At 39.6% G+C, this 11420-nt stretch overlaps 1 protein-coding gene across 1 annotated transcript in view; it reads right to left on the reverse strand.

The window, feature by feature from the left end:
- SI (sucrase-isomaltase) overlaps positions 1-11420 on the reverse strand; it is a 192885-nt gene that overhangs the window by 96899 nt on the left and 84566 nt on the right. The window contains exons 19-24 of the mRNA XM_019503238.1: positions 10625-10709; positions 10039-10095; positions 7906-8030; positions 6875-6963; positions 1882-1931; positions 759-929 (exon numbers count right to left, since the gene is read on the reverse strand). Of these exons, the coding sequence (XP_019358783.1) occupies positions 759-929; positions 1882-1931; positions 6875-6963; positions 7906-8030; positions 10039-10095; positions 10625-10709 (577 nt within the window). The remainder of the gene's footprint in view (positions 1-758; positions 930-1881; positions 1932-6874; positions 6964-7905; positions 8031-10038; positions 10096-10624; positions 10710-11420) is intronic.

Consider the following 11420-nt stretch of genomic DNA (forward strand, 5'->3'; position numbering starts at 1 on the left):
AAAAAAAATTTTGGTTTTTTTTTTTTTTTTTTTTTTTTTTTAATTGATAGAGCTCTTGTTTAAAGCATTTGCCTATAAAAGACAACCCAAAACCCCAAAGGCATAATTAGCAATTCAGCTCCCTGGGTGGAAATGTTATTGAATGTCAGAGATCAAGGAGAAGGTGTTGAAGGTGGAGGGCAGGGATGGCAGGTAAGGTGCAGAAAACTGAGAGATGCTGCAGACCCTCTTCTAAAACCAGTGCCCAGGGCTGGTGCACCATTTCTGCTGCCACAGTTATACTACTGCAGAGACAGCCACATTCAAAGCAATGACAGGACTTTCAGTGTCTGAGTTCCTTCTTTAAAACTGGTTGTCAGAAGGGGCATAATTGGGGCATTTCTGCTTACTTAGGCTATGGTCCACGTTGGCACAGCTCTGAACTCCCTCTGTTGAGAAATGTTTGTTGCACTGAGGTACAAACTTTAAGAAACAGTACATGAACATAAAATTCATAATACCGTTTAGCCTGCTTTGAATATGCATGAAATCCAGCTAACAGCATTTACACATGGATTTTCACTGGCAACACTCACAACTGTGTGAGTGTATCTGAAGGCAAAACCAGTATACCTTTTCTATAATCGTGAGCATCTTTAAGGCCGTTCATTTTGTAGCAAATATAGGCAGTATACTGTAATGATCATCCCACTCTATGGCATAAAGAAAGTTATATACTTCTGAAGAAGGTCCAGTCTTTGTCTTCAGTGGTTATTTACCTTATTTGAAGGATTATAGCTGATATTATGAGAAGAAGTCTGCGGCACTCCATTCTGGGACACAGTAAGCGGAGTTGGTTTATAAGCCAATCCAAAAATTTTGATTTCCCCAAATATTAAATTGTTTGGATCAGTGTAGTTCATGTGCAAAACATTCATTGTTAAAGTATTCTGAAAGATAAGATAGTCATATTATAATAATCATACTTTATTCTAATCTACTGGCAAGAATTATTTGCCTAAATAACTCTTATAATGCAATATACAGTGTACCAGTCCTTTCTTCCTTTCCACCTTAACCACTTCTGTAACTGGAAGACACAGATATATGAATTTAATGATATATGAGTAACGCCTGTTTCCATAGAATAGCAGCAAAGCTCGCAGCAAAACTAGCAGCAAAGCTATTTCATGCGCCACCATTTAGTAGGCGCATCTCAGCTATGACTTGAAGGAGAGAGCTCAATAGTTGAGGATAGTATAGAGTTTCCGTAAATATCAGAGAATAAACCTACTCTACTAAGAATGCATATAAGGGTACCAGCAGTATGTTTTTAAAGGCCTGAACATTTGCCCATTTTTATATGGACTGACACCATACTTTATTATCACCTTTCCCACGACAGAATGCTGTTAGATTTCGTAAAACAATGCAGGGTTACTGATATAATAATACTTATTACTTTGGAGACTTAAGAGCACAATTAGGGCATTATAATTATATAATATTATGCAGTTCCAAGAATTTTAAAATCTAGAAAAGTAAAAAAGCTAGACAAACTGACTATCCTTATTGTTATAACCTAATCAAGAGGCTAACCTGATTGCTTATAACATGCATTAAATATTAACACTGAACCTCCTTCCTTACTAAGGGAAATCTCCTGGTGCTGTGATAGGAGAGGAAAATGAACTACCTTGCAGTTCAACTCCTTAATAAAGAGCCTCCTGTCAGTTTTATATCCCAGGAAATAGGGATACATGATGATATTTAAAAATCAGTTTAGGGATTTGGGGGGGTGGGGGGAAGAAAGAAAAACATGGCACTCCAAAGCAACTGAAAACATTACAGATTAAAATGAATATAATGATAAAAAATTACATTGGAAAAAAATCTACTTACATTTGAAACTGAAAACTGGTAGGAAATGTAATGTTTATTTTCCATGGTACCTAAAATATTGAGAGTGAAGTGTACGCTTTATATGCAGCAGGGCAGAACAACATAGCATTACTAATACTAAGAGTTCTAGTTTTTTGTATAGCATTACTAAGATTTTAAGTATAGGGCTGTCCCACAGTTAAACACCAACAGATTGTTAATCATTATGATTGTGATTGCTGTTTTTACAGTTATGCTCAGTGGCCCCAGTCAAGATTGAGGCTCTACTGGGTTAGGTGCTATCTAAACTGAGACAAAGACCTCTCTGGTGTACCCTAATGTCCAGTCAAACAACTTTTATATGTTTGTCTGTTACCTAGCCTTAAATTCCTGATCTTTTCTGTTCCTTTTTAAAGTTCAAGAGGCAGGGTTTGTGAGTGTGTGTGCCTGTATATATCTTTTATTGAATCATCCATAGAGTTGAGAGAGTAGTTGGACAAGCTTTCTGGTATCAAGTGTTATTACTCAGGCTATAAGTCATCTGAGGTCACCTGAGAAAGGACGCAAAACCCTAACCCTGACCCCCAAACCTTTGTGCAGCAGCTCTCCCACCTCTACAGTTTGTTCACTAAAAGATAACACAAAAAATACATCTCAGACATTTCCCGGACTATAACAGCTACAACAATACTTCAACACATTTTAAAAGTTCAGAATTTTAAGGGCTTATTACAGTAGAGGCTGTTGCATGCTTAAAAAGCTTATGGAAACATCTGTAGTCAAAGATACAGTCCCCAAATAAGTAAAGCTTAACTTTAATCATGTGAGAAGTGTCATTAACTTCATGTGCTTAAGTGCTTTACTTCATTTGGCCTAAATGACACAGTGGTTGTGTTGAAAAATAGTGGAGAATTATGTCATTAGAGGCATGTTTCATTAAGCAGGGAGGGGAATTAATGCTACACAGGCAATCTTAATTCTGAAATGTACTTACTTTTGACTGCTTGACTTTGCAACATTACTAGTTTTCTCTTAATACAATGCTCTGGTATGCAATCAAGTTGAAGAAAGTTTTACATTCATAAGCACCGTCAGGAAAAGCACTACTTTCCAGAACAGTTGCCAATACAGGCTCTTATATCTATGCATGTTTTAAACCGTGTCTTTGAAATAATTTGATCAGTATTTTTTTTATGTACAGTAACTGTTACATTCTTAGTCTATGTAATTTAGTTGTAAAACACAAAACAAATACTTCAGTGGCTGCAACACAATAGGCAATTTCATTACCAAATACTAGGGGGTTTTCATTCTAAGACATGAATAAGATTATGGTGGCTAGTAACATTTAAACAAGTCTTATGAAAATATTAAAACTCATATTGGCACAGAGATTCAAAAATCCTGAGGCCAATTCAGACTGACTTATGGGGCTTTCTCTAAGTGTACTCGGTTAGTTCGGGAGCAAACAGAACAGAATGTCACTCTTTGGTGGAGGGGAAGGCTGCCTGCCTTGCTGAAGCCAGCAGGTTTTGGGTGATCTTGCATACCTCCCAGCATGCCCCATGAGCTCCCTGGGCCGCCAGAGACTCCTAAGCAGAGCCAAGCACCACTGACTGGCTCGAGTCCCCAAACCCTGTCACCACAGACCCCAGAGCCCCCTGTCAAAGAAGCCACAAAGCAGTGACCATGGCACACCTGGCAGCCAGGTTGGTGGCTCTATAGGTGGCAGCCAGCAGGGAATCACAATCACAGCCTGTGCAACGCAGGATGCTGTAGGATGATTTGGGCTGCTCCTGGTGCCACCCCCATGCCAGGCTCAGCTGCCCCACATCCTGGGCTGACTGCAACTCTCCCCCCGCTCCTAACTTAGGAGCGGGGACAGCCCAGCAGCAGCTTTTCTCTTCATGCAACAACTTCTACACTTATGATGCCCCATGCCCACTAGCCCAGTCCTAGCATGGGGCAGAGGCCAAGGGGGAGCAGCTGCCACTCCTTCTAGCCCCATTCCTAGCCTTCTTCCCAGGGTGAGGAGTGCTGGGGGGTAGATGTCAGGGGGCAGGGGTAGTGGAGTTTCTGTTTGGCATCCCCCATTCCCCCTCTCATGTGCATGGCAGCCCTGAGAGAGCAAAGAAGGCTTTTTCTGCAGGGAAAGACAGGAAATGTCTGGGAGGAAGAGAAGGAGGATGTGGTGGTGGCAGTGAGCCCAGGCCAGTGCTCTGGGCCCATACAGGAACCTGGCAAACTCATGGCACCTTCCACCCAGGCATGGGGTCAAGCCAAGGCTGCCCCCAGCTCAGAGCTGCTGTGTCACCCCCATCTGCCATGCTCCAACTTCTCTGAGGGGCCCAATTCAGGATCCTCAGGGACATTGTATAAAGATAAAAAAATAGTGAACTACAGGATGCTCCCTTCCCCCCTCCTTGCCTCCGACAGGTCTAGGTCAGGGCTGGCTGAGTAGTCAACCAGTTACTGCCACTTTGAAACAACACTGCAGGTGCTGAACTTCTGTTTGGTTACAGGTATAGACCAGTTTCTGATCACTTATACCAGTTTGTGTGCAATGTCTGTACCTAGCCATACATTTTTAGAAAGCCTTTCAAATAAGTTTTAAAAAAAACATAATATTTCATTTTGGTTTTGTTTACAATAAAATCTTACTTATCTTAAGTCTTGAAGGAAAACAAGTTCCCACTGCAGGTTTAACTGCCCCAGGCATTCAATATTTACTGCAGCAATTATCGGCTAAAATACAGCTCTTTTTCTAAGGCAGCCCAAAGTTTCATGAGATGTGAAAAGGCACATATGGCTTGAAATGTTTTGCATGACATAGGATTAGCTGAGTCTGCCGAAACAAGTTTTAGTTAAGGTGCCCCTGCTGCCATTTTGAAACATGGGGCACTGAATAGACAAGACACTGCAGGCACTTTAATTTGAGTGACTCACCCCCACCTTCACCCCCAGAGCATGTGTAAACATGCCCAACCTGCTCCCAAGTGGCAGGTCTCTTATTTCCACTTTGAAACGGTGTCACTGAATGCCTTCCAAGAGAGATACTTTTTCCATTGTTAAAGTGTTCATATTCTTGAGACCTTTTTCCAATTTCCAGCCTAAAGTTTTCCAGAAAAGCTGAATTATCCTCCAATTTTCCATTCACAGATGTGTATCAGAAAATGAGACATCTGTGTTAAAGATCTGAGATCAAACCCTCCTGGAGAAATGGTCTTGAAATATACAAGTTTTACTTGTCATGGGCCATAAATCTGTCCAGTAAAAGAAGCTACAAATAGCTATTATAAACTATAACAATAAAAGATTTCCTCTTAAAAAAAAAAAAAGCCTGAGTGTTTAGCAAAATGCATATAGGACAGCATTTTAGAATAAATATTTAACTGTTCCTAGCTTTTCTTAAAATATATAATAAAAAGAACAAAGCCTGGAATTTAAAGCAGCCAAAAGGATTTAGATGTCTACTTCCTTTGTATGTAATTCCCTTAAGCGTTTCTGAAAATATTAGCCAATAACTACTTAACTCAAAATCCAAAGCTCCCTTCATTTTTCATAATTGTCTTAATCTGAAGATTATTGTGACTAATTACTGTATTTTGCAAAAGAGATAAAACTTAGATATTTTATTTAACTAAACTCTATAGCTGGCATAAGACAATATAAATCAATTTTTTTTTATTTTCATGACATGTATTAAAGAGAACGCAATTATTTAGAGCACATATTGGTGATTTCATTGGCTTCAACTCTTACTACCACTGCAAAACAAAAGTCATCAGTGAGGAAAGATTTGTTGTATGCAAGTTTTTTTTATTATTATTCCTGAACTACCAATGATACTAGCTCTATTGTACTTGGATACAACGGCATTTAAAACAAGGCATTCACTTAATTTTCAAGTGCATTTAGCCTACATTCAGAAGTTTGGCCCTGGAATGATGCTCACACTCCCCAGTGTAATCTGTATAATTTTCTACACCAACGTAAATTAGACAATGTTCACAACCAGACAACAAAGCAGTTATTTCTAAGATACATGTACATAATAGATGGCCTTGATATTGTATGGGCGAGAAGCAAATAACTGATATTCCTTGATAAAATGCCACTCTAGGATGGACAAAGGCCCCCAAATTAATGTAGTTAATCCTGATGCACTCGTGTTGTGATTTTTTCAGAGATAGTTCTCCACTGGATTGCTAAAGGCATCCCAGTTTAGGGGTTTATATAATCTACCAGTTATTTTTTTTATACCAGTGTAGTCATGCCACCTGTAGGCATTTAGTCGTGCTGGTTTAAGCTCCGCTCCCACATCAACAAAGTTATGTTTCTTGCAGGCACTGAAAACATGCCACTAAACTACAAGTCCCTAGTAAACACATTAGTATAAACAAAAATCAAAACAAGTTTCTGAATGATCCAGTTTAAGGTTTATATGAAGAAAAGTTATATTCACACAAACAGAGTGAAAAAGCTGGGAGAGAAAACTTTTTCTCCAATGATATAGGTTTTGTTCATAAAAAATTCCTATCGACTTCCCCAGAAGTTTAACACACTTCCATATTTTATAAAGGAGCTAGTTTTGCATCTTAATATTGAATCTTGCAGCTAAAAGGTCCACCTTTGCTTCTATTAGAGTTAATGTAGATTTACGTCAGTATATTTGAAAGTCAGTGTGTTAAAATAATCAAACCGGCAGCTTTTTAAAGCTATTATGAGACATTTTAAAATGTTAATAGTAAAAAACAAAAAGTGCTACCAAATTGTCAACAGACATTACATTTTCTTCATTTTAAGGATGGTTATTTCAAATCATTAGGCACGTCCCACTTAACTATGCATGAATAAAATTGGCAGACTAGGGTCTGATTGCAATTGTTTGCCATTTACCATTAATTTGGTCAGAGTAGTAGCATTCTTGATCAGTGGAATTAGATAAAAAATTAACAGCAGTTATCTTCAGTGATTAAGATTTTAATTGTAACATGCATCTCACTGTGCCCACCTCTGGATTCTCCATCATCCCAGAAAAAGTCTCCAGTTGCTTGACCATTGTCATCTAATGCAATTATAAGTCCCAACGATTTCTTACGACTGTAAAAAGAAAAATTGTTTGACTTAACTGCATAAATTGTATCTAGACACTATGTATATTTGCTTCTCTTAAAATATATGCTTGCAAAATCGCACTATTTTTAATAGGATCCCCTAGTCTATCCTGAGCTACATTTTTTTTTGTGTGTGTAAATACCTCAACTGCTGAAACTACCTCTTATTTTTATGGAGCTGGAAGACTGTGGCAAAAGTGAAACACAATACAAAATTAACTGGTGATTAATCAAGAATTACATTGTTTAATTCATCATGAAAGTATATTGAGGTTTACAGTTCTTACTGAATTTTAAGGTGCAAATGCAATAAGCTGTCTTCCTTCTCAGATATTTTACATCTGTGGTTTAATGTACTCAGACAAGAATTTGGTCTAGCATCTGTTATATATTATGTTCTGGAACTAACCTTACATACCCTCACAGTGAGGGTGACAACGGGGGAAAAGGAACGCTTACATTTCTGCCACTCCAGACTATCTATATCATAGGTAGCTGTGTATGTTATAGGTGCAGATCTAATACTGTTCAATGCAAATGGACCAGGATGGACAGACGTAGGCAGTGGAAGGAACCTTAATTGACATAGTTTAGCCCTATTTCTCTGGGGCATAGAAGAACCCAGAGGAAGTCTGTGCATATTTCTCATTTATCCCAAAGGCAGCAGAATTTCACACTGATCCTTATTCAAGATTCATAATTTAATCCTGTGTGTACAAATTGGTGCTTCCACAGATTTGGGGACTGATCTGAAGAACCCTTGAGACAATGGACACTCGAACATGGCCATGCATTCTCAACTGTACTAGGACTCTAGTCAGAAGTTAGTCTTCAACTTATCCCATGTGATGCTGCCACTGAAACCTGACAGTCATAAGACCACATTCAATAGTGGTCTGGTGAGATAAGATCACAGCTTTAAACATGCCTGTAAACTGTTGTATTAGCTGGCTGCTGAGTAGGAAAGATGTAGCCTCCCCTCAGATGAAGTCCTAGTTTGTCTGCCGGGAGATACATCTCAACCAGTTGTTTTCTCCACAATGGTCTTTCACCCTAGTTCATAGAAATGAGAAAGAAATTAGATATTTTACAGAGAATGGTCCATGCTATTCTCAGCTTTCATCAGTTTCCTTTGCTACAGCAGGGAAAATAGGTCTGGGGAGCAGGTCCGGTACCTCCTTTGCCTTCTGCACCCTAACTTCTTTCCCCTGCAGCCCCTTTCCCCCCTCCTTACTGTCAGACTCTGCTCTTCCAGAGCCTGTGGATGTGAGAGGCAACTTTGAAAACACTGACCTTGAAATAAACATATCTGTAGTAATTTGTATGCAGTACCCATAGACATAGTTCATTCAAAATTGATACATTTTGCCCTTTTTAAAACCACTTCAAGTTATAGCACAGGTACTCCATGAACATACTTTTAAGTAACACTTTTGTACCAACTAATATATAGTAATTTTTTTAATTAATACATTTCCTGTTCCAGGTCAAATCAGCCAAAACATATCAATTGAGCAGAACTCAATCATTCCAAAAACCATATCCATTGAGCAGGCAGAACTCAATCATTCTAAACACCATGTATGGCACTACAATTGGTGAGCATACTCCATCCCAGGGTCTTGCCCTGGGACTTCAGGTACTCCCATATCCATTGGCAGGCACCCTATGTACAGGCCTAAGCCAAAAGTTCTTGGCATTTGGATGCCCCCACTTGATCTTAGTCCACAAGAGGCCAAGACACTTGATCTGAGACAATTTGTATATAGTACAAATTATGCATGATTTTAGTTTTAAGCCCAAAGGCTCATGATTTACCATATAGTTATTGGGCTGGGCCCCAGCAGAGATGGTAGCATTTTAGGCCATAGTGACCCTACAGCTCAGCACTTCTCAGTATACATGTGTACTTCAGATATGCTCCCCTAAAAGGTCCATGTGCTAAGTAACCCCCTCCCCCACTCATGACTGGAACCAAGCACTGTGTTCACTGGGCACTACCATATGGTAGTCTTATTCAGATGGATTGTACTAAGATATTCTTATGGGTGGTTCCCTGGCAGAGAAAATACCATGACCACCAAGGTGGTTTTCCTACTGGCAGGGGAAAACCATGAACATGGCAGAGGGTAGTACCCTGACTGAGGTAATACATGGTTAGCCTCCTACTTTCACTTCCAGTGAGAAGATCTCAGTTGTACGCTGACTTTATAGAAATGGGAGACTAGCTCTCTAGCTTGCTCCTGTGGCCATACAGTAGAGGGCAAGCGAAACTTGGGGGCATCCAAATCCCAAGCCTCCAGGCTTGGGCCTGCATGTAGGATGCCCTCCAAAGGATTTGGAAGTATGTGAAGCCCTGAGTGTAGGGGACGGTGTTGGAGGATGCTTGCTGGTAGCAGGGCCACATATGGTTCTTGAATGACTCACAGATTTGGAACTGATTTGGCCAATTTGACTTGGGACAGGAAACATTTTCCTTGCCAAAAAAATTAAAAAATTAGGTAGGTTTCCATCAGCATGTTTGCACCCTATAGACCATGTAATTTATAGTTATGCTCAGTGTTGCCTGCATTTAATCAACTTCATAGTTGGTTTCCATTACTAAGCACATGTTGCTTTTACCAGTAGTTCAAAAGATAGACCATTTATTTAATGTGGTTTCCTTGTATGTGAATGTAGGATGAGAGGATTTCCTTTCACCCCCCATATTGGGGGGGCATTGTATCTTATATTCAAATAAATACAGTATATAATTCATCATTTAACTAATGTTCTATCCTCAGCACTGTATGGAACGTGTCTTCCCTTCAGCATCTGTTTTGTATTCTTTCCAGTCCCCCTCAATGCACCATCCCATCCAATCTTTTTCCTTCCCTCTGTCCATCTCTCTTCTATCTTTCCTTCCATTATTCCCTTTTTTCTCATCTTTTTCCTTACTTCAGGTTCTTCTGTGTTACGTAGTTTTACTCTTTGAACTAAACATGGCAATATATTGAATACTGTACGCAGCACAGTATAGAATAGGCAGACAGACTCACACCCCAGCTTACTGTCAACTTACTGTCTCATAATCATACCACACTGCATCAGGAATGTATGCTGTCACTCTTTCTACACCCTAAAATCAGAAAAATGAAACAAAGATTCAAGTCAGGACCTAAAACAAAGTTTCTAAAGTGACAATAAAGTCCAGGTGAGAAGAGTATATCTGATATTTTTCTGTAAGGATTCTGACCGACATGCTAAATTTTTCACAAAAATCACTGAAATTGGAGATAGAAAATAAATACTTATCCAGCCACATGCAATAAAGATTTATTCCCTACACTATTACTGAACTATGAGTTCTCATTGCAAACGTGATATATTAAGTTTTATATTACTGCACTTGGAGATTATTCCTCAACTGAGGCACAGAAGCCGCAGAGGGGAAATGAAGGGGTGAGGGGCAGGGAGGAGAGGTAGGAGGCTGCTCTTGGTCTGATCCACTCCAACCTGGTGTCAGACCTGCAGCACTTGCTTGCTCCCTCCTCCACTCCATATGTGGATAGAAGTGATTAGAGCTATTCTAGTTAAAGTACCTCCCTCCCCTACTCCCTGAGCATGTGTAAAACTGCCCTTAAATTCTAACTTATAATTGAACATACCGGGTCCAGTACAGGAGTGATGAGTAGTCCAGGACCCCATAAGAACTGCCTATCAATTGCCCATGTTGCTTCATCTGAATAGAATCTAAATAAAAGAGAAAGCAGTCACATAATTTTATATAATTACTATATTTTTAGGGCCAGCACTTTATGATTCAAGGTACTCATTCCAGGCAATCTGCCTAGGAACATGGTAAAACTAATAATGGCAAACTTATAATTTGTTTTTGGCTTCACAAGAAAAAAAAATGTACACACCAGTATATATTCTCCTGTTTACCTGAATTAGTTAATATAGGAAAATAGAAATATTTCTTCTTTGGAGTCTGTAACAGGAGGTCTTGCCCTTTAAGAGGGAGTAGAAACCCCTGTTGTAGGATCTCAGTATGTAATGTGGGAGTATGCCACTAGCAGTTAAAACCCCAGAGGGAGCAAAGAGGGGGTGGTGAATGGCGAAAGGAAAAGAGCCAGGAGGCAAACTGAAACCCAGATAATCTTGCTACCAGGAAGGGGCCACATGACAATACTAAAGAGCCAGAGCTAAAAGGCTTTTCTTACCACCCAGAGAAGGAGTGAGTTTTATTTGCTCATTTTAAAAAACAGGGCTTGTCTTGTCCTTTTGCCATTCCTAATCTTTCCTACATATGTCTATTTATTTGTTTGTGTGATGGGCTAGGTGGTAATGATTTGGCCCAGGGGTTTTGAAAATGCAAAAGATGTTTGGAGGGCTTGGGATTCCCTTTCCTCACCAATCAGGTCCCAGAGACTCACTTTCCATATCCCCTGATCGGCCCCA

Source organism: Gavialis gangeticus, unplaced genomic scaffold (assembly GCF_001723915.1).
Source record: "Gavialis gangeticus isolate Ggan-Ray unplaced genomic scaffold, GavGan_comp1, whole genome shotgun sequence".
NCBI classification, from domain to species: domain Eukaryota; kingdom Metazoa; phylum Chordata; order Crocodylia; family Gavialidae; genus Gavialis; species Gavialis gangeticus.